Consider the following 22,940-nt stretch of genomic DNA (forward strand, 5'->3'; position numbering starts at 1 on the left):
CAGGTACAGAATGCAAGTTGATATTGTACATTCAGTGCAAACCTATGTAAATATTTAGGTTTAAAGACCAATTTTTCCCCTAATTGAAAAACTGGCATAACTAAACTTTAATATGGAATGGAAAATCCAACCCTTTAATGCAATTCTCTACGTTTTTTAGCATATTAAAAATTTCCGGGCTGGGGATGTGGGCTCAAGCAGTAGTGCGCTCGCCTGGCATGCACAGGGCGTTGGGTTCGATCCTTAGCACCACATAAAAATAAAATAAAGATGTTGTGTCCACTGAAAACTAAAAAATAAAAAAAAATTTCCCTTATAACAAGCTTATTTAAATAAAATTAACAAACATACAAGTCATCCACTCGATATTCAGTGGATATAATTCAGTGGTTTTTAGAATAGGCACAGAGTTGTGCAACCATTACCACAATCAATTTTAGAACATTTTCATCATCCCCAGAAGAAATCCCATATCCTTTTAGCAGTCACACACCCTCATTCCTTCCTAATTCCAGCCCTAGGCTTTCTGTCTCCATTTATTTGCCTATTTGGGACATTTCATGTAAGTGGAATCATATGACATTTCTCCTTTATGTCTGACTTCTTTTCATTTATCATAATGTTTTCCGGGTTCTTCCTTGTGTAGAATGTGCTTCATTCTTTCTTTCTTTCTTTATTGGTGGGCGGGTGTTCACTGGGGATTTTAACCCAGGGGGTGCTTTAGCACTGAGCCACATCCCCAGCCTTTTTTTTGAGACAGGGTATCACTAAGTTGCTTAGGGCCTCGATAAGTTACTGAGGTTGGTCTCAACTTTGCAATCCTCCTGCATCAGCCTCCCCAGTTGCTGGGATTATAGGCATCTGCCACCACACTGGGCTCATTGTTTTTCTTATTTCCAATATGGATACTCCAGCATATGGCTATTCCTCATTTTATTTAATCACCCATTAATTGATGGACATTTGGGTTATTTCCACTTTTTTACTATTATGAATAATACTGCTGTGAACAGTCATATAGATTTTTGTGTGGGCATGTATTTTTATTTCCTTGAGTATATACCTGGGAGTGGAATTGTGAGGTCATTTAGGAACTATTTGAGGAACTCCAAGACTGTTTCCAAAGCAGCTTCAAACACCAGCTGTGTGTGAGCATTCCAGTTCCCCCATACCCTTGCCAACATTTGCTGTCATCTGTGTTTTTGATTATGATCATCCTAGTAGGTGTCAAGTGCTGTCTCATTGTGGTTTGGGTTTGCATTTCCTTGATGGCTAGTATCATCAGGAATCTTTTCATTTATTAATTGGCCATTTATAGAAATGTCTTTAAAGAAATGTCTTTTCAGATTTGACACCTTTCAATAATTCTTTACATATTCTAGACATAGTCCCTTATCAGATATGTAACTTTCAAAAATGTTCTCCAGTAATAGAGTTGTCATTTCATTTTCTTGATGGTGCCCTTGGAAGCATAAAAGTTTAATGAAATCCAATTTATATATTTTTTTCTCTTATTGATTTTTTTGCTTTGGATTTTAAAGCTAAAAAATAATTTTACATGTATGCTTTCTTTGAAGAATTGTAGTTTTACTTTCTTACTTTATTTATTTGTTTGTTTGTTTGTTTATTTACTTATTTATTTATTTATTTTTGGTGGTGCTGGAGATTGAAGCCAGGCCTTGTTGTGCATGTGAGGCGAGCAGTCTACCAACCCCAGCTTGATGAATTGTAATTTTTGATCTTACATTAGGTCTTTAATCCCAGTGGCATGAGGTTGGGGTCCGGCTTAATGCTTTTGTGTGTAGTCATCTTCCTTTTTATATTCCCACACATATCTTAGAAATCAGACTGCTTCCCCCTCTTTATTTTCTGGTCTTCACTTAGTATTCTATCAGAAACTGTTTCTTTGGTTTTATGTAGGCTTCACAATTATTTTTTAATCCATATATAATACCTGTTAATCCATGTAGCATAATATTCTAAATCTTCCCTATTAAACCTTTGACTTTTTTAATGTTTGAGACTATCATAAGATAGCTGGTGTGATCATTGTGTCCTCATAGCTCTTTGCTTTTGTAGAATTCTCCTTAAGAATGGGATTTTTGTTATTATCCAAAGTTGTGAACATTTGTCTAGTTCTCTTCACATGCATGTATTGGTTTCTAAAAGGCTTTATCAGTTTGTAATGTTGAATCCAGAGAAATAGGAACTTCAACTTTACAAATGGGTGCTACCCTTTTAAAAGTTTTTGCTCATTTCTCAGATATAAAATGACAATATTTCAAAATTACTTTAATTTTCATCTCTTTTTTAGAAAAATAGTGTTTTTTAAAATCCAAGTGATATAAACTGAGCAAGCACAGTGGTGCATGCCTATAATTTCATTGACTCAGGAGACTAAGGCAGGAAAATGGCAAGTTTGAGACCAGCTTCAACAACTTAGGAAGACCCTGTCTTAAAAAGGGTTGGAAATATAACTCAGTGTAAAGCACCCCAGAGTTCAAACCCCAGAAACCCCCACCCCCCAAAATTCCAAGTAATATGTATATAAATTATAACCACAGCAATAATAGTCAACTCCTCATGAGTTGACTCCTCAGCCACTTCTAATGATTTTAGGTGTATGTTACTCAGGATGTAAGTTTAGTGACTATGACATAGTCCTAGAGAAACAGGAGTTTCTTTCTTGCTCACATGAAGCTGGAGTGAGTTTGACAAGTCCACTGGGTGAGGTGATCAGCCCAGCGCCCTTTCTGTCATCTTCTTTGCCCTTCAAGGGTTTTCCAAGGTGCTCTACACTTCCTCGTTCCAGGAAGTAGGCCCATGCCTACTTATCCATATCTGAATAACACACTTCTCCTGCTGTATATCTCTGCACCAATTCTAGGTGTTACTTAGGTACTTTTACTCTTACCCCCCAGCTTCCTAATAACATTTTATCATAATGGCACAAGTAGCCAATATACATCTCATCTTTGAGAAGGGATAACAGGTAATCAGAAATAGGAGTCTCCACTTTGAGAAATGAGTCAGTACTGACCAGCAGGTGCCTCACCCCCATCTCATCTTTACCATCACTGCTGGGACCTCCTCTTCGGAACCGGTTTAGGTCACATGTCACTATGTCTACTATACCCCATGCTTCCTGACATGCAAAGTGAAAGAATTAAAAGTGGTCTTGATGCCTACAGAATCTATCTTTACTTCTTTCAAATATAAATCCTTATTCCTGGACTGGTGGATTTTTTTTTTTTTTTTTTGCGGGGGTGGGGGTGGGGGGGTGGGATACTGGGGATTAAAGCCAGAAACTATCACTGAGCTACATCCCCAGTCCTTTTTACTTTTCATTTTGAGCATGGTCTGGGTAAAGTTGCCAAGGCTAGTCTCAATCTTGCAATCCTCCTGCCTCAGCCTCCCAACTCACTGGGATTGCACCTAGCTTTTGGCTTATTTTAGTTTGGAGGTTGATATCTTTGAACCACATGAAGTCTTAAAAGTGTAAGTCTCAGTATCCATCAATTATAACTGCTGCTAATTGATTATGTTGTTAAATAAATTCAGCTGAACCCATCCATTATTTGTTTAACATTTCTCATCCCTTCTTCCTTTGGGACTTTATTTAGGTCTTTATGCTTCTAAACCTACACATCGTCAGTAAAGACGTAAGCTTATATGGCTTGTCTCCCTGTTGTGGGAGTTGTAATAAGCTTCATTTAAAATGATACAAGGTTTGAATAAATCTAAATTAAGTGTTCTATTAGACCACATAAATCATTCACAACTGAGCCAACTATATTATGATTGCATTTTCCTTCTTTCTGTTTTTCCTGATATTCATAATGTCCCTTTTTTTTTTCCCCCATTTGCTTTGTGGTTTTTGAATTTCTGGCTGAGTCTTCCTGACACCACTTGAACTCCTCTCAATACAGTTTTCTGTGAACAACCTTCCGTATAATTATTAATATATATATATTAATAATTATATATTATAATATATATTATGATTATAATATATATTATAATATATATAATATCAATATATATTATAATTCCATATAATAATTATTGATTTCCTTATCTTCCTGAAAATGTGTCCCAGGGCTCTGTCTCCTGCTTAGACCTAACCTGGTCCCTCTCCAGGCCACTACTGTACTTCTGTCCTTCTAAGCCCTTCCCTCTGTCTTCATGCTATGAACGTCTCTGTTTCTTGGGTCCTGTGTCTGCTCTTTTTCTTCATCCTCCCGTATCTTCTAAGAAAAGAGTCCTGGCAAGGAGCTATTTTGCCTTAGCATTTCTGGAAGCCTCTCCCCCTTTCTTCTCAGTCATTCTCTCTACCTTATTCGTGACCATCTTCATGTGTTATCGTCTGGGGTTTCGGGTGTCTCCTGCTTTCATTAGAGATAGATTTTGTGTTTATTCTGTACGTTGGAGATAGTTTTCAGAGGGAAAAGACAGGAGTGAGAACGTCTTTACTCCACCATCTGGAAACCAGATGCTGTCACTGCTTTCCTTAGGAGCAGGAGGAACATTTCTCATGAGCCTGTTTAATCTTTTGGTTTTCCACTCATGTGAATTATCTATGAATACCCTTCAAAGGACACGTTCTTTAACAATTAGTACCAAGCACAGAAGAGCTCTTGCTTGCTTCTCTCACATGCCTCCTCTGAGATTCAGGTGGTTGGTGTCACAGTTGACTAGCGCACAGTGTTCTCATTTTCAGATTGCCTCACGACTGTCACAGCTGTCAACATGCTCACCCAGCAGGAGGTCCCTGTCGTGATTGCAGCCCAAGCTAACTTTGAAGGCTCTCTGGATTCAAAAATAGGTAAGCAGCTATTAAAATGTCATCATAATAATATATTTCACAGGTTTAAGATCAAGGTACTTGCCTATTGCTGTTACTTGAAAGAGCTGTCAAGTCCAAGACTCTTCATAAAATGAGTACTTTTTTTTTTCCTGCTTTTTTTTGGCAGTGCTAGAACTGAAGCCAGGGCCTCCTGCATGCTAGGCATATACATGTATATGTGTGCTCTACCATGAGCTACATCCCCAGCCCCTTACTTTTTCATTTAATCATTCCTTATTTAAGAACTATATATTAAAAACATAAGTATATCACAACTGGCCAGTTGCTGTTGAGAATAATAAAAAAAATGTCTGGCCCATGGATCAAGAGTTAGTTGGTGAGACTTAGGCATATGATGCAAGGAACAATACAACTCAGATGGAAATCCAGTTCAAAACTGGTAGAATCGTCAGCAGGTGATGAGATGGGGGTTCCAAGCACACATGATCAACGTGGGCTGGGCTTTTGGTGAAGGCTTTGTGGAGGAGGTGAACTTGAGCTATTCAAGAAAGAATTGTGAAACAGCAGCAAAATTGGAGGCATATTTAGAACTGCAAATTGGATGTCCTTGGCAGCCTTATTCATTCGTGAGTGTTCTAAACTATCACCATGTAACAGGAAGTCTGGGAATGAGCAAAGGACAGGAATCTAAAGACAGCTCTGTCCAAAATCATCTTTCTTTAGGGCAGGCTGCGCATCTCTCTTCCACAGTAGATTCTAGCCGGTCTCCAAAATGCCAAAACCTTCAGAGACAATTATTTCCCTCTGTTTTCCTAGCAGAAGAAATAGTGTTTCTTATTAAAATCACATTTCCCCCCTATAATGCCCAGGTGGGTTTTTGATGAAGTGGTTTGAAGGGACATCAAAGCAGAAAAGCAATACTAAGCCATCTGGGTCATCCTCTTCTGACCACTTGAGCCTAGAAAGTGTGCGTTGGTCAAGGAAATACCTCCATTACCTGAAGCATTTTATAATCTAAAAATTCATAATATGACCAGCCAGGACAAATATTAAAGGAAGCTCTTGTGAATATGACTATTTGGCATTTTCTTGTTTGTTTGTTGGGTATTTTGAGTTAGATCACTTGATACAATGTGGGGAGCTCTAAAGAAAAAAAAATAGATTTTTTTTTTTTTAGATGTGCATGGAAAATTGTTTTTCCTATTGTCCTGATTTCCCACAGTTACGTAATTATCATTTTCTAAATTATTGCTTCTTGCCCTCTAAGAAAGACAGAAGCAAAAATAAATAAGAGATAAGTGATATTTTTGCCATCTCACCTGCACTGTTGCAAGCAATTCACATTCTACTGAGTTTCATAGAACCAACACCAGGTCCCAGATCATTCTTTATATGGCCAAATAAGTTTTGTGGTCACAGTGTCTCCTTTCTTATTTTTTTTTCTTTTTTTTTAATTATTAGTTGTTCAAAACATTACAAAGCTCTTGACATATCATATTTCATACATTTGATTCAAGTGGATTATGAACTCCCATTTTTACCCCGTATACAGATTGCAGAATCACATCGGTTACACATCCACGTTTTTACATACTGTCATACTAGTGTCTGTTGTATTCTGCTCCCCTTCCTATCCCCTTCCTATCCCCCACAGTGTCTCCTTTCGAACATCAATCCTTCTAACTCCTACTGGTACACATTAGAATGTAGTAAATGACTTGTTTCCTTCCTTGACCATGAATACTTTAATTTATTTATACTGGGGGTTGAACCCAGGGGTTGTCTGCCAGTGAGCTACATCCCCAGCCCTTTTTTTGTTTTGAAACTGGATATTGCTAAGTTGCCAAGGCTGGTTTCAAATTTTTAATCCTCCTGCCTCAGCCTCCCAGGTAGCTGGAATGACAGAAATACACCACCACATCGGGCCCATGAACACTTTTTGATAATATTTATTGCTTACCATTTATTTTAGCCCTTCAGGTCACCCAACATTATTCACTTTCTTAGGTGCTTTCTGTCATAATCCCATCTGGAACAACACAGAATTTTCCATCCTATCACAGAGCCTTCTATGATTCCAAGGAGAATCATGAAAAAAATCATTCCTTCCAACTTGTCTCCCAATCATTAAATCACCCTTCTAGGACAATGTTCTGGAGAAGATGTTCCAAGATCTTACTCAGCCTTCTGCTCATTACCCTCACTTTTCAACATAAAATGTTGAATCTACAAATATGGCAACAGTTTCAACAGGTAGCTCTATAGCAGGGGTTCTCAACCAGGGGCTCTGCCATCAGGAGACCTTTGGTACTTTGGTAGACTGTCCCAACTACCAGTGCTACTAGTAAGAGCCAGAGATGCTGCTCACCATCCCAGAATGGACAGAACAGCCCCCACATCAGAGAGTCCATAATGCCAGCAGTCCAGAGGTTGAGCAAATCTATGCCTGCAGAATCAATAACTAGGAAAACCTGTTCAGCAAAGCAGCAGGCCTTGGCCCCTCTGCTGAGTGAATTCTTTATGCTCAACTTGTTTCCTCAAGGATGTATGTGAGTGAAAAAATGCATTCAGAATGTACTATTGCCTTCAGGAACAAAACACAGCTTTCAGCTTCCTGAGTGGATTTTTGTGGGGTTCTAGGAAATGCTGAAGAAGTCAGCTGTACTTACCAACAAAAAACTCAGTATCCTTTGTCACTGAGGGAATTTGAAGAAAAGGTTTCCCTAAATGCTCATGTCATATTTCATTGACCAAAAATAATAATAATGTATATTTTAAGATGTACATTATTTTTTAAAAAGAAACTAAGCAAAGGAAAATAAAACCAACATGGTAAACTGATCATATTAGGGTATTAGAGTGTGTTCCATTCTCCCAGTGAATCTGATGCAATTTTACGACTTCTAAATTAAATGAGATCGTCTCCTTTAAGAAGCTAAATCCAGGTGTTGAAACCATCAATTATTTTGTGATTTGGGTGCTTGCAAAAAGGGTGTTCTGTTTCTCCCCCTCTGAATAGGAATTCCCAGCACAAGCTTGGAGGACACCAGCTTAGCCCAAACCCTGGGCCTGGCCTACTCTGCAGTCATTGAAACTTTGCCAGATGGCACAGAGAGACTGAGCAACTCTGCTGAGGTTGGTGCCCCATGGCATGTACCTATGGACCTTCTTCTAAAATCCTGACCTTGACCTGACCTTGAGTTCTGTGAGACATTTTTCCTTCAGATGCAAATTATAATCTGCCCTTTCAATTATCCTTGCACCTAACTGTCTTGCACCCTTGTTTCTCTATGAAAACAAAACACTTATTCTTCATCAAGATCTAGAAGTTTATAAGCTCTGAATCCAACCCAACCCTAGACTGCTGCTGCTGGTGGTGGTCCAGGGACTATATTTTTAAAATTACCTGCTTGGAACTTTGTTACTCAAAGTCTGGTCCCTGGCCCGGTATCATTGGCATTACTTGTTAGAAATGTGGATACTGGGACCCCACCCTAGTCAAGTAAGATCTTTGTGTGATTTTTATGCACACTAAAGTTACAGAGTACTGGCTTAGAGCACTCTGCATTAAACTAGACTGCACACTAGAAACACCTGAAATACTTAGGTCCCACCCCAGAGATTCTGATGTAATGACTATTGATGATGAGGGTGTGAATTGGACATCAAGAGTGTTCAGAGATCCCCAAGTGATTCTTCTGTGAGGCAGAATCTGGGAACTACTGGCCTAACATGGTGATTCCACATCTGGTCATGTCTCTGAATCACTGGGGAGGTGCTTACTGGCCCCACCCAGGGTGATCCTGATCCAATTAGACCTAAAGATTCAGCTTTTACAGGTTTGGGACCACTGTCTTTCGGTTGTTTTATTTTTCTATAAATAAGAGAATTGTGACCAGGTTTTTCTTTTTCCTTTATAAGGAGTGACAGCATTTTCTGACCTCATATTTGTATTTTCACTTCATAAATTGCATCTCCAGACATGACTCACACTCTAAGATCGTGAACCTTTATTTAGACCTTATTGAGCAGGCCCCCTGGAGGTGGAACAGAGCCAGCTAAGGAGTTGTAAGGGACCTGGGCTAACGCTCTGCGTTAGGGCACGAGAGAGGATATCCATGGCCAAAATGAGGCTTCACTGCCCAGAGAAATATCCACTCCTTAATAAAGATTCTGAGTGTTAGTTATACTCCTCGGCTTCTTTCACATAGCTTCAGATGGCCTGTTGAATCCTCTCCTGGCTCTAGGCTAAATAGCTGGGATAGAGGAATTTCTCCAATGAATAGAAAGAGAATGGATGGTCAAAAGCCATTTCCTCCGCGAGCTTCTGGATCATAAAGATAGTGGTGCGTGGAGAGATAGACTTTCAAGAAAGCTTTTAAAAGTGCATCATAGCTATATGGTAACAGGAGGATGGAGCTTAGTTAGAGACTGTCCCTAGGCGCAGGTACTTTAGACAACACATCAAACTGCTAAAAAAAAGCACTGCTCTTGGTCAACATGGCTGTATTTTCTTACTCTTTGTGTCTCATGACTATGAGCTCCTTGAGAACATAGACAGACCGTATTTATCTTTGTGCCAAGGCCTAGCATAAGCCCAACACATAGTAGGTACACATTATGCCTTCGCTGAACCAATTCCAGGGCAACAGTCTGGTTGTTCACAAATCCCACTGGCTCACTTTGTACAATTAATTTGGCTCTCTGAAAAGGATCAGTAAAAAGAGAATTTCTCTTTTGTACTATTCCTGTTCAGCCCTGCTCTCTGTGAAATGGGAGCATTTAAATATAAAAGGTGTGGTCTGTGTCTTTAAGCCATGGTACGGATTGTCTTTATAATATTGCCTTTATAATTCCTTCTCTGGATATCTTTTCCTCTAACAGGGGATGGGTCATTAAAAATACATATCATGCAATTCTTCACTGGCAGCAAAATGCTGATATTTGATTATCCCTATAGGTATCACAGGGTTCTAGAATAAGGAGAGCCACAGAACCAGGGCTAACTTACCAACCGGATATAGACAGTATACATAGTGCCCAGGCCCATAGTACTTTTAGAGGGTTTTTAAGTTCTTTTAAAATTTAAAGAGAAAAAAATGAACTTTTTAGTGTCAAAAATTATACTTGTCTTTATATCAAAGCAGTCATAAAATATAATTTTTGATATTATCTTAAGGAGGAAGGGACCCACAAGGCAAAAGCACTTGGAGCTCAAGAGAGTCCAAATGCGACCTTGCATAGAACCGATCCCTTGGGAGAGCCACACGTAAACACAGCAGTATGGGGTGGCAGTGTGGGGGTGGTACCTTGTCTTACGCAGAGAAGATCAGCCATCTCTCCTTTGCCTCTCAGTTCACAGGTATGACCCGGCAGGATGCCTTCCTAGCCCTGACTCAGAAAGCCCGAGGGAAGAGAGTGGGTGGAGATGTGACAAGTGACAAACTGAAAGACTGGCTGATCTCACGGCAGCGGTACTGGGGCACGCCAATCCCCATTGTCCACTGTGCAGCCTGCGGCCCAGTGCCTGTACCCCTGGAGGACTTGCCCGTGACCTTGCCCAACATCACATCTTTCACCGGCAAAGGAGGCTCCCCACTAGCTGCAGCTTCGGAGTGGGTGAACTGCTCCTGCCCACGGTAAGGAGCCACTTCCTGCAGCGGTGACTGAGCCTGTGACCCCTGTACCCTGCAAAAGCCTCAGACCCCCTTCCTCTCTCCTGGTGCTAACTCAGCTCTCTTTTCCCATGACTTCCACTGCCTGGAAGGAATGCCACAGGTCTTTTGGGACCCTTGAGAGAAGGGTCTGGAATCTGGCTCAGTCACTGTGACGGGTGCCTTCCCCTCTCCTCTGAGTTTTTTTTTTTTTTTTTTTTTTCTTTTAGGTACTGGGGACTGAACTCAGGGGCACTCGACCACTGAGCCACATCCCCAGTCCTATTTTGCATTTTATTTAGAGACAGGGTCTCACTGAGTTGCTTAGTGCCTCACTTTTGCTGGGGCTGGCTTAGAACTCGTGATCCTCCTGCCTCAGCCTCCTGAGCTGCTGGAATTACAGGTATGCACCACCACACCCGGCTCCTCTGAGCCTCTGGAAGTAGCCATGACATTTCAGATCTTTTCTAGAAACATCTGATCCAGGGAGTGGAAAAGCACAAGTTTTCATCATATTTGTAAAAAGGCCACTGTCTTCCATTTCATATTCCTGAGAGCTTGCTAGAGACGAGAGGATGTGTTCTCTCGTGTCTGTGGTCTCCTTTCAGTGCTGTGGCAGTGGAGGTCTTATCAGCAGTGGCAGAGCAGGGGCGAAGCCACCAGTGTTCTCTAAGGCCCTGAAGCAGCTCTGATTTCCCCTCTCCCTTTCTGGAAGTGGATTGTTGTTCTGTCAGTTCACAGGGATGTCTCAAGTGTGATTTTGATGGTGCCGAATCTGCCGATTAAACAAATAAGTCACAGACATCAAGCTCCAGTGTTTTCCTCTTCCTTCTGTGGAGAAACCATTTTTCTTTGCTCCTGGATTATGATGGGGAGGTTTTAAAATAGTTTAGTCTTCTGCCAGAGGAGTGCTGAGTTCCTGGTGACAATCAGGTGGCCACATGGAGCAGGTGAAAGGCTCAGGCTGAGGAATTAGTCAGTAATGGATTCAAGTCCTGGCTCTGTGTCTGAACTTGCTGTTTGGCCTCAGGAAAGTCACCTGACTTCCCACAGCTTCAGTTCCCTCCTCAGGAACTAGAGTAACCTCCTCCAAGGGCCATTCTGAGGACCAGAATGAACACAGGTGAGGCTACACAGAGGCACCTAGCGGGCGTTTTGTAGGTGAAGCCTGACAGTTGTCCTCTGGGGCCTCACCCAGGTGGTTCTGAAATTTGAAATGGAGCTGGTAGGGAGGAACATAAGAAGCCACAGGCCACCTTAGGGTAGAAATGTAGACTCCAAGCCAGGTGTGCGTCACATGTCTGTAATCCCAGCAGCTCAGGAGGCTGAGGAAGGAAGGTTGTGAGTTCAGAGCCAGCCTCAGAAAGTTAGTGAGGCCCTAAGCAACTTAGTGAGACCCTTTCTCAAAATATAAAAAGAGCTGGGGAGGACTGGAATTGTGGCTCAGTGGTAGAATGCTTGCCTGGAGTGTGTGAGGCCCTGGGTTCGATCCTCAGCACCACATATAAATAAATAAAAGATCCATTGACAACTAAAAAAAAAAAAAAGAAAAGGGCTGGGTTTTGGTTCAGTGGTTAAGCACCTCAGGGTTCAATCCGAGTACCAAAAACAAATGTGGACTCCAGAAGGAAAATAGCATACCCTCTTTGTTGATAAGCAGTGACCATGGGCTTCCCTGCCAGAGCCCTCAAGTCCCCTCTTGTGCTTGGCTTGACCAACGGCACCTCCTCTCAGTTTCCTAGAGGGAGTGGCTTCTGGAACCTGGCTCTCTTTTTAGTCCCACAGACTTGGAACCTTAAATTAAGTAGTGTAGCATATGGTCCTTGTAGGCCTTGGTGCTCCCCAGGCCCCTCCATTCCTAGAACAGGGGCTGCATTTTCTTTTCAACCCTTTACACTCCAAGGATCTCACTTCATTCTCTGTCTCCAACGCCAGGGATCTCTTCAGCTTGCAGTAAGGAGCCCACGGTAAGCAGTGGTATCCTTACAAATGTGTAGCAGCCAGCTCACTGCCAGGGGCTTCTGATTTAAGATGTTTGCCAATTTCTGTGGTATCATACTCCCACCAGAGCTAATTTCAAGTGACCAACTCAAAGTCACTTGTCATGGAGCTGAGAAGATATGCTGGTAATTGATTCCCACAAGCTGGTACCATTGGGTTCCAGCCAGCACTGCCCTTGGGCTTTCCAAGGTAATATATCTCCTCAGATTGTCCAGGTGGATTTCTGTATCTTTCATTTTTCAGCACATCTCATTTCTTTTGGTTTTCAATTTCTCTTCGTGCATTGATTTGCTTCAGAACCATCATAAAGTAGGTGGTGGCTGAAGGCAGTCTTGACATGCCTGAAATAGAAGATAATGCACAAAAGAGACAATCCCATCTTGTCCTTTCAAATGATGAGATTTTGTACTGGGTTAAATTCAAGAGAAGTGAAGAATAAGGCTTTTAATTGTGGAAGATTGAAATTTTTATTCTATAAATTCCTTCAAAACATCATGTACTGTACAATCCAAAAAGAGAACCTTCTCTGAATTGTCTTTTTATGATGTGGCATTATTCTTATGACATTTTATATTCATACTCATTGTCATGACTTTCTCAAATGCTAGTAGAAGACTACATTAAAATTTAAAGAGAAACTAACCGATGAACTTCATTTATTTCTTAGATGCCAGGGGACAGGCAAAAGAGAGACAGACACCATGGATACCTTTGTTGACTCTGCTTGGTACTACTTCCGATACACAGACCCTCAGAATGCTCACAGGTAATGCCCCTGCTCTGGTCAGCCTGGGTCCTCCAGCAAGAAATGGTCCTCCAAATGAGGTTAGCTGCGCGAGAGGTTTGCTGGGGGAGACGCCTGTGCAGGCCAGAAGGGAGAGGAGCAGGGTAAGCAAGGAGAGCCCTTAGCTGCCATGCGGGTGACAGGTACCAAGGAGGAGCAGAAGGAGAGATAAGGGGAAGACCACAGTGCAGCCTTGAGAGCATCAAAGCTGCTGGGAAGTTCATCTCGGAGTCCCAGGCAGGCAGAAGTGGTTTTGCCCTAGTGCCTTCCTCTTGCCCTTGGGAGCAGCTGGGAGAGCAAGGGCTGGCATGAACACCAGAGTGACTGAAGGTTCAGCAGCCAATGCTGTTGGATAGCTGTGCTCCTAAAAGCAGGCTCTCTAGGACTGGGAGATGCTGCTCAGCGGTTGAGCACTTGCTTGGCATGTATGAGGCCCTGGGTTCCATTGCTAGTATCAAAACTCAAACAATCTCTCTTAGAGTGTGTTGAACTATTAAATAAGATTTTACACAGCCAAGTAAATCCCAAATACAAGACAAATAAAAGTCCAAAAACAAAAGGTAGCGTTCTCATGATGCTTGCCTTGCAGGACACTGCATTTCTATGATGGTAAGAGTGCTGTGCTATGTATTTAACTAGAAATAATGATGTGACTATATAGGGAGGGTGGGGTGAGGAGTGTGAAAGAGCTAGGCAGCATCTCCTGTTATCACATATAGTCACTAGATAATTCCCCAAGTTGGCAAATCAGTGAAAAGTATAAACATGGTTTTTTTAAAAAATAACTGCCAGAAGAAACAGCTAAGAATTAAAAGCAGCTAAGGGACATACCTGGGTGGGGACATTGGGACTGGACACCATTGTTCTTCTTGATTAACCTTTCAATACTATATGATTCTTCAGTTGTATTTATGTTTCTTTGCCAAAAGAAAGGAAGGGAGGGTGGAAGGGAAGAAGGAAGGAAGAAAAGAAAAAAGCGAAAATAAAAAAAATATGAAGGGAAAGAGCATTTGGTAACTAGGCAAAAAAAAAAGAATGAGAGCTGAACTATTCCAGAGCTCAGGAAAAAACACAAATACTCTGCTTAAAAGGACCTTGCCAGATTGCTTTGGTCCATGGTAGAAATATTCTGGAACCCTAAACTTTACATAAAAAATGCCCTCTTATTGGTTGTAAAATACTATATTTCTGGAGAGATGGATGCTCCTGTCCTCCCCCACCATCATCCTGACCTGCAGAATTATGATTCTGTCATTTGAGTTCATTTCAGAAATGAGTAGGATCCAAAGTCAATAATGCCCTGCAAAGGTAGAAAGGTCACAGTGACTCCTGAGGCTGTGAGTCACCAGGGTGGCCCCATCTAACCCACAGAAGGGCTCCTCTCCTAGACCTTCCCCCTGGAAGGCATCTCATTTGGTAACATCTGGCTCAGAATGCAAGGAGGCAGGCTCTTCCCCTTCCCACCTTTACAGATGGCAGAGACTAAATTATAAGAGGGATCCTCGACTGGTACCTGGCCTTCATCCTGGGCCTTCAGAGCCCCTCTTTGGTGAAGAGCGCAATGCACTTCATTTCCCCCCCTGCTGTTGCTTTCTGCAGCCTCTGGCTTGAGCTCCCACTGGGATGGCTTCCTGGGTGGATCATAAATCCTCTCTACAGCTATTTTTGTCATTTCACACCTTAATTCTTCCCAAACAAGTTTTTGAACTAAATACCATCCTTTGCTTTCCCTTCTTTCCCCTCACCTGGATCAGCAGTTGGATTTCTGTAGGGAATCATTTTTCACAAAGGAAAAAATTATGTATTATTTTTTTTTTAATTTACCAAATGCTGGCACAGTAACGGGAGGTGAGAGACTAAGCTACACTAAGATGCAAACGTGCACTGGTTGGCCAGACTTCCACCTGCCTGAGCTGGAGCCGCCACCTCCCTGCAGAGAAAGTACCTAGAGATGAGGGGAGAGAATTCACAAATATCTGAAACCATGGAGCACACATCTTCAAAAGGCAAAGGGCCACTTGATTGGCTGACCTCAAGAGAGGGGCCAGTGCCTCTCTTTCCCAAGGATCCCTGCAGAACAGAGGGAAATGGAGTTTCTCGTCTCCCCATGTCCACCAGGGCCAAGAGTCTGAGGAAGCCTGTCTTTCAGTGTCTGTGCTGTAATAGCACATGGTAGGTGAGAGTGTTATTGAGCTATTGACTACTTATCCTAAGTAGTCTTCATTGCATTCAGTAAGCCATGCACAGGCTCTTTCTGACTATTTTAAAGCTACTTTAAAAAATAAGGTTGAATTTTTGTTTTAAAATGAACATTTAGTAGCTGCATGTCAGTCTGCATCGTAAATGCCACATTGCCCTCTCTTGGTAAGAACTCAGAAATCTCCATTGTCTAATCATAATAAAAACTGAAATAAATCTAGATATTTAAACGTGCATTGTACTGAGATGCCTTTTTTTGTTGATATGTTTTTCTCTTATTCTCATTTTGTATGAAAATTGCATTTTTTAAAATATTTGTCACTAATGTCTTCCATAGCTGTTATTGTAAATTTTCTAAGTTAGCACTGATCTGATTTTTCCTCCCTTTATTACATAAGCTTTTCTCTTATTCTTAAAAGAAAATCTCTGTTTTTCCCTGCCCTGATTCATTTCAGGGCATATGCAAATTACAGCGTTCTGTTTAATTTGTGCAGTGTGGTGAGCAGGTTTTTTAAATGCCCATTTCTCTTTCTTCCAGCCCTTTTAGCACAACACTAGCCGATTACTGGATGCCTGTGGATCTGTACATTGGAGGGAAGGAACATGCCGTCATGCACTTGTTCTACGCAAGATTCCTCAGTCATTTTTGTCATGATCAAAAAATGGTCAAACACAGGTGAGCATTTATACTCATTCTAAAAAGAATTCAGTTCACAAAGAGCAACTTGAAGCAGGTGTCTGAAGCAAGGTCAATATATGTGGCAGAAAGATATTGTTTTTCAAGTGTACTCCAGAGGCCATTTAGCCTTAACAGTTTGAAGTGCAATTATACATATTGCTTAAGAGTACCGGTGTATGCACTGAGTGCTCACATGAATCTAGCCTTCAGTGCGTCTCTGCTTAAGTGAGTTAGGTAATTTGAGATTTTTACTTGTGAGGCAGAGAGAAGTGAGCCAGATGGTCCATGGCCTTTTCTAGCATCTCATATGAGGTCATGTTTATCATCTGAGGCCTCTGTACAAGCTCTGTTTCTAAGCTTGGCTGAATCCTGCCTTAATATTGCCACGCTGATAAGTGTATTATTGGAGTGGAAAATAGAGAATCACATTGTAAAGCACTGATAAATCCTTTCCCATTGGCCTATAAACTTCTTCATGTTCACAAGACATCAGTGTGCACTTTTTCCCCCATGAAATACATCATATATGTATAGGATGTATTTAGTATATCATATAATTGAAAAAATTATATTGACATCCATGTCCCATGGCTAGGTGTAAGAAGTAGAATCTAACCCAGGCACCCCTCTCCAGTCCCATTAGCGTTCTTCCCACACCCACTGCTCTTCCTCCAGGTAACACCCTGCATTTTTTATTTATTTTCTTGATTTTTCTTTGTAAACTTATCCCTACTGTATATATAGTTAAACAAAAGATATTGTTTGGTTTTTCCACATTTGAACTGTGTAGGATCGTATTTCACACATTCTGTATTGCTTTCCTGGCCCAACATTTTTTGAGAGTCGGTGTTGTTCTTTTTGGTTTGGTTTGGTTTGGTTTTTTTCAGAGTACTGGGATTGAACCCGGGGCTTCATGCATGCTAGGTGAGCACTGAGCTATATCCCCAGCCTTTCTGATTTTGAGACAGATTTGCACTAAGTTGCCCAGGTGGGCCTTAAACTTGTGATCCTCCTGCCTTAGCCTTCCTAGTTGGTGATTTTCATCAGAACAATAATCAGACTCTCTCGTCTCCCTTGCTGCTAGTAGTAGAAATCCTGGAACATCTTTTAGCATATTTTTTACTTACAGAAAAGAAAGGTGGTGGAGGGGTGGTGTCCTAGTATCTCCCAATCTAGTTTACCCATGACGACAATTTTAAAAAATGATCCATGCCTAAGATGAAAAGTTTTGCCTGCATAGGAACTGAACTTGGTCAAGTCTCCTTCCCTGCAGGCCACCCTTTACCCCTTTCTTCAACTTTTAAATTTATTTGATTTTATGCAGAAAAATATTTTCCTTATTTCCATCTGTATGCTTTCATTGATACACATTGATATGTGTTACATGTCGCACATAGGTTTTTGCCTTTTGATTTAACAATATAGCTTGGTAGTCTTTCCAAATCAGCACATACAGATCTCCCATTCTTTTAAATTTATGCATAGTATGCCACAATTTATTTAGATAGTCCTCTACTTTTCTATTATTATTATCAAAAAAAAAAAGTGACTTTTTTTTTTTCTGTAGTACTGGGAATTGAACCCAGGGGTGCTATACCACTAAGCTACATCCACAACCCTTTTAATGCTTTATTTTATTTTAAGACAGGGTCTCACTAGGTTACCCAGGTTACCTTCAAACTTTTGATCCTCCTACCTCAACCTCCCAAACACTTGGGATTATAGACATGTACCACCATGCCCAGCCTGTGACTCTCTCTAGCTATATTCTTAGCAAGAATTGAGGAGCCTATCTCTAGGGTCAAATCCAAACACTGGGGTATCTTGGTTGAAAGCATACATGTTCTTTACTTTTTGTTGGATTAAAAAAAATATATTGCGGGCTTGGGATGTGGCTCAAGCGGTAGCATGCTTGCCTGGCATGCGTGCGGCCCGGGTTCGATCCTCTGCACCACATACAAGCAGATGTTGTGACCGCTGAAAACTAAAAAAATAAATATTAAAAATTCTCTCTCTCTATCTCTCTCAAAAAAAAAATGTTTTAAAAAAATTATTGCTATTAAAACCTCTGAGCCAGGCACGGTGGCACACGTGTGCAACCCTGATGACCCGGGAGGCTGAGGAGGGAGAATCACAAGTTCAAGGCCAGCCTCATCAACTTAGATCCTCAGCAACTGAGCAAGACCCTATCTCAAAATAAAAAATAGAAGGTGCTAGATGTATAGCTCAGTGATAAAATGCCCCTGGGTTCAATCCCCAGTACTAAAAATAAATAAATAATTTTTTTAGAAAAAATAAAACCTCTGTAATACAGACAGAACTTCAAATTGATTATAGAAAAGTATATTGAAAGCTCCCTCCCCACTCACTGACTCTTCACTGCACACATGGATTAAGAGAAGTCATCTGTTCAGAAAACTAATTTAGAATATAAATTAAATGCTTAAACTAATTTTCTTCTCATTAGTCCCAGAGACCTCCGTGTATAAAAATAAACTGATTTGCATCAGAAGGACACTAAACACATTAACAGCCCTGATCCTCAGGTAAACAAATTAGTTAAAATGTTTGCATTTAGGTTATAGAACCTACCAGTTGTGCTTGGCATTTCTTACATATAAAGTGAATTTACCTAAGTAAACATTACCCTTGAAGATGGGAATGGTGTCCTGGTCCTGTCACAGTCTCATGGACATTATACATTCATAGGATATGTTTGTTTAGTTTAATGCCTTGATGTAAACAGTTAAAGTTAATGTTCTATAGAAATGGCCTCCACAAGATAACAAGAATTGGATAGAGGTTCAGTTTGTTTGATGTTTGTTTTAGTACTGAGGATTGAACCCAGGGGTGCTATACCACTGAGCTAAATCCCCAGCCCTTTTTATTTTTTATTTTGAAACAGAATCTTGCTAATTGCCAAGGCTAGCCTTGAACTCGAAATCCTCCTGCCTTGGCCTCCCAAATTGCTGGGATTACACGTGTGCCTGGCAATAGAGGTTCTGTTTAAAGATAAAATACAACACAAGAAATATTTCATTCTTGCATAGGTCTAGAAACAGAGACCATATGTAAGTGACTTCTGGCTCCTTAACAATAAGGCATATTTCTACCAGTTTCTGAATAATTATTTGTGGAAATAATCAATCAACCAATTATTTAGTGGTTAGCTATCCTAAGGTATAGCACACACAAGGTCTGAATTTCTTATGCATTTTTTTATATGTTAAAGAGCTTTTTATATTTTTACTAGTGGGTTATACATAATAGTGGGGTTCATTGTGGATTCATACATGCACATAATTTGCTCCAATTCATTCCCCAGACTTCTCTTTTCCCTCCCTTCCTTCCTTACCTCTTCCCTTTCCTCTCCTTCTTTGGTCTTCCTTCTGTTTATTTGCATACTCTTTGTGTGTGTGTGTGTTTGGTTGGTACTGGGGATTGAACTGAGGCACACTCAACCACTGAGCCACATCCCCAGGAATTTTTTTGTATTTTATTTAGAGACAGGGTCTCACCGAGTTGCTTAGGGCCTAGCTAAAGTGGTGAGTCTGGCTTTGAACTTGAGATATTCCTGCCTCAGCCTCCTGAGCTGCTGGGATTACAGGCATGCACCACTGAGCCCGGCTTATTTGCATATTCTTTTCATTGCTGCATTGTAATTATACATAAAGATGGAATTAATTGTGATATATTTATGCATGCATATAGCATAATTTGGTCAATTTTATTTCCGTTTTCCCCTTTCCTCCCTTCCTCCCTTCCTCCCTCCCCCTGGATCCTCTAAACCCTACTGATTTTCCCTTCTATTCATGAAGTTTTAAAACCATAGTTGAAGAGGAAAAAAGCTTTGCTGCACTTGGATCTGATTCTGAAATACAGTTTCAGGTGTGGCTTTGTTTCTATCCAGATGGTTTTCTAATCTGAAAAGCTTCCGGGTACACCTAGAATTTGCTTTACCATCAGCTTTAAGGGACAGCTATATGATGTAAATAGAAATAGAGCTCTTCAGGTATTTGGGTTTTTAAGAATTCTTTTCTAGATGGTAAGATTCTGTTCCCTGTTCCCCTCCCTCAAGAGATTGGCTTTCAGTTCTCAAAAGGCCAATCTTTTGGAAGAAGGGACAGAAGGCTACTCTAACCCTTGCTCTGCCCTCCTGTGAGCATTCTTCCTGTTGAATCACATCAGGACAATGGCAGCCTCTGAAAACCATCCTGAGCATTACTTCTTTGTCAAAGGTGTTGGTAAAGCAGTGAGTCACAAGTAAGAGGAAAATCAGTACTTTCTGCTCGGAGTAATTCAGAATTTTTCAATTTGAATTTTTTGGTACTGGGGGTTGATCCCAGGGACACTTTACCACTGAGCTACACTCCCAGCCATTTTAATTTTTTATTTTGAGACAGACTCTCAAGAGACCCTGAGGCTAGCTTTGAATTTGGCAATCCTCCTACCTCAGCCCCCCAAATTGCTAGGATTATAAGTGAGGCCACTCCTGGCTCCAATTAGAATTTCTAAGAACCTCTAAACAACTTTGTCAAGCTGGGCTGGAGGAAACATGAAGGCCTGTCAACCACATGTATGTTTATGAAACCCATAAAAGTCAGAATTTTTAAGTTTATTTCTGTGATCTTTTTGGTTAGCATTGTCATTTCAATAGGGACTTGAAACTGTAACTATTTCATTTCAATTTTACATTTCTTAGCCCTTGGCCCCTGTTTCAAGTAGTAACTCTGGACCAGTAACCAAAGATCTCTGTTCATGCTAAGCATGCTACTAATTAGCTATGTTGACAAGAGATCTGACTCGTTTGAGTCTCAGTGGCCTCATCTGTTATGAATTCAGTCATTTCTGAGCCCCCTTTTCTCTCTATGATTCTAATTATACATTTCGTTTCCTTTTTTTTTTTTTTGATACTGAGGATTTAAACCAGGGGCACTTTAGCACTGAGCCATGTCCCTAGCCCACCTGCACCCCACACTTTTATTTTTGAGACCAGGTCTTGCTAAGTAGCTTAGGGCCTCGAACTTTCAATCCTCCTGGCTCCACCTTGTGAGCTGCTAGGATTACAGTCATGTGCACCACACCCAGCTAATTATAAATTTCTTCACATACAAAGAGCAAATGTTTGCACACATCAAATATTCCTTCTTATTTTCTAAAGAGCCCTGGACATTTCACCTGATAGTTACACACTTAGATTTGCAGCTGGAACTTCAGAACGTCTCCTACTACTCATATGAGGCTGGTTTCTGTGTTGGGTGTGCCACCCCACAAGACAGTAGGCAGGTATAGGTACTTTGGTGGTGTATGTGGAATACCATGAGTAAATAACCTGGAATTAACATCAACAGGAAATTCACAAAAGGAGATATACAGATGGTCAATAATCATTGTATAAAATGTTTCCCTCACTTGCAGTCAAAGAAATCCAAACTAGTTAGCAGTGAGATGCCATTTTCCATGGAGCAAAGAGGCTAAGACCAGAGCAATACTCTCCCAATATATAAAGTAAGAACCTTAAAGATATTCTTTTTTTTTTTTTTTTTTTTTTTTTGGTACTATGGATTGAACCCAGAGGCGCTTAACCACCGAGAACATCTCCAGACCTTTTTATATTTTATCTAGAGATAGGATCTTGCTGAGTTGCTCAGTGCCTTACTAAGTTGCTGAGACTTGTTTTGAACTCAAGGTCCTCCTGCCTCAGCCTCTTGAACTGATGGGATTATAGGCATATGCCACCGTACCCGGCAATAAGATATTCATTTTGGACACACTAATTGCACTTCTAGAACTCTAGCCCAAGGAAATAATCAGAAATGCAAACTTGTGCACCAAAATGTCCTTGTACGTGTTGTTTCAAGTAGCTAAAAATGTGAATACAGCCTCAGTGCCCCAGAATGAGAGAAGGGATAAATTGACAATAGCCTACCTATGTGGAGGACTCTTATTCAACTCTTCAGAAATTAAATTACAAAGAATGTTTAAAAGCATGAAGAAATGTATCTGAAGCACAGAGAAGTGAAAAGAGCAAGATACAAAATTGTAGATAACAATGTGTTCATCTGCCTTTCTATATACATGCACAGTGACACACATCTGTTCACTTAACACAAGAGAAAAGATTAGAAAGAATTATGGCAATGCTGGTCATCTATGAGCAATGAACTTCTTAATGATTTTATTATTTTTTAATGTACTTCTGATTGTTCTCAGATTTTTTTACAATAATTTAGTAACTTTATGATTTTTCAAAAGCAGTCATTTGCAGATTGTGTTCTGCAGAAGGGAAATGAGGGAGCCCGGGGTTCTTTTCCAGGCATGGGGCAGGCATGGGCTCTTGGCTTCCTTCACTTGGGCTAGTAGCACTGGGATGAGAGCCCCAGGAGGGGCACAGGGCAGCGGGAGCCCTTGTCACAGCTCCTCTCACAGACCCAAGATGAGGGGGCCTTTCCTGTCTTTCCTCTGGACTCTTGCCTGTTCTTTTGTTGTTCTTCAATGCCACCCAGAGAGACACTGAATTCCCTGACCTGAAATTCTCCTTGCAACTTGCTGCCAACAGAGCGGTGGCCAGCAGAAACTGCTCCATGGGGAACAGCTGCCGGTGTTCCCTTTCTCTGATCACACCAGAACCAAGGCTCGTGACAAAAGGAGCGGGCAGAAGAGAGAGATGCTTTGCTGGGGTCTCAGCCTATTAATATGGCCTCCTTCTCTGCTCCTGGCTTCTCTGCAGTGATATTTTAAGAATGAGCGTGGCTAACTTAGAAACAGGCCTCACTGTGTGGACATAATGGCCCTAGGCACCAAGCAAGGGAGAAG

General features: G+C 41.0%; 1 protein-coding gene across 5 annotated transcripts in view; it reads left to right on the plus strand.

The window, feature by feature from the left end:
• Positions 1-22,940, plus strand: part of Lars2 (leucyl-tRNA synthetase 2, mitochondrial) — a 138,129-nt gene that overhangs the window by 82,388 nt on the left and 32,801 nt on the right. For all 5 annotated transcript variants that reach the window (XM_046437201.2, XM_058576516.1, XM_058576517.1 and 2 more), the window contains 5 exons: positions 4,721-4,825; positions 7,827-7,942; positions 10,163-10,446; positions 13,130-13,228; positions 15,984-16,121. In XM_046437201.2, the coding sequence (XP_046293157.1) occupies positions 4,721-4,825; positions 7,827-7,942; positions 10,163-10,446; positions 13,130-13,228; positions 15,984-16,121 (742 nt within the window). The remainder of the gene's footprint in view (positions 1-4,720; positions 4,826-7,826; positions 7,943-10,162; positions 10,447-13,129; positions 13,229-15,983; positions 16,122-22,940) is intronic.

The sequence above is a fragment of the Marmota monax genome, unplaced genomic scaffold (genome assembly GCF_021218885.2).
Source record: "Marmota monax isolate L192 unplaced genomic scaffold, Marmota_monax_Labrador192_F-V1.1 WCK01_AAM20220418_F8-fsc00021, whole genome shotgun sequence".
NCBI classification, from domain to species: domain Eukaryota; kingdom Metazoa; phylum Chordata; class Mammalia; order Rodentia; family Sciuridae; genus Marmota; species Marmota monax.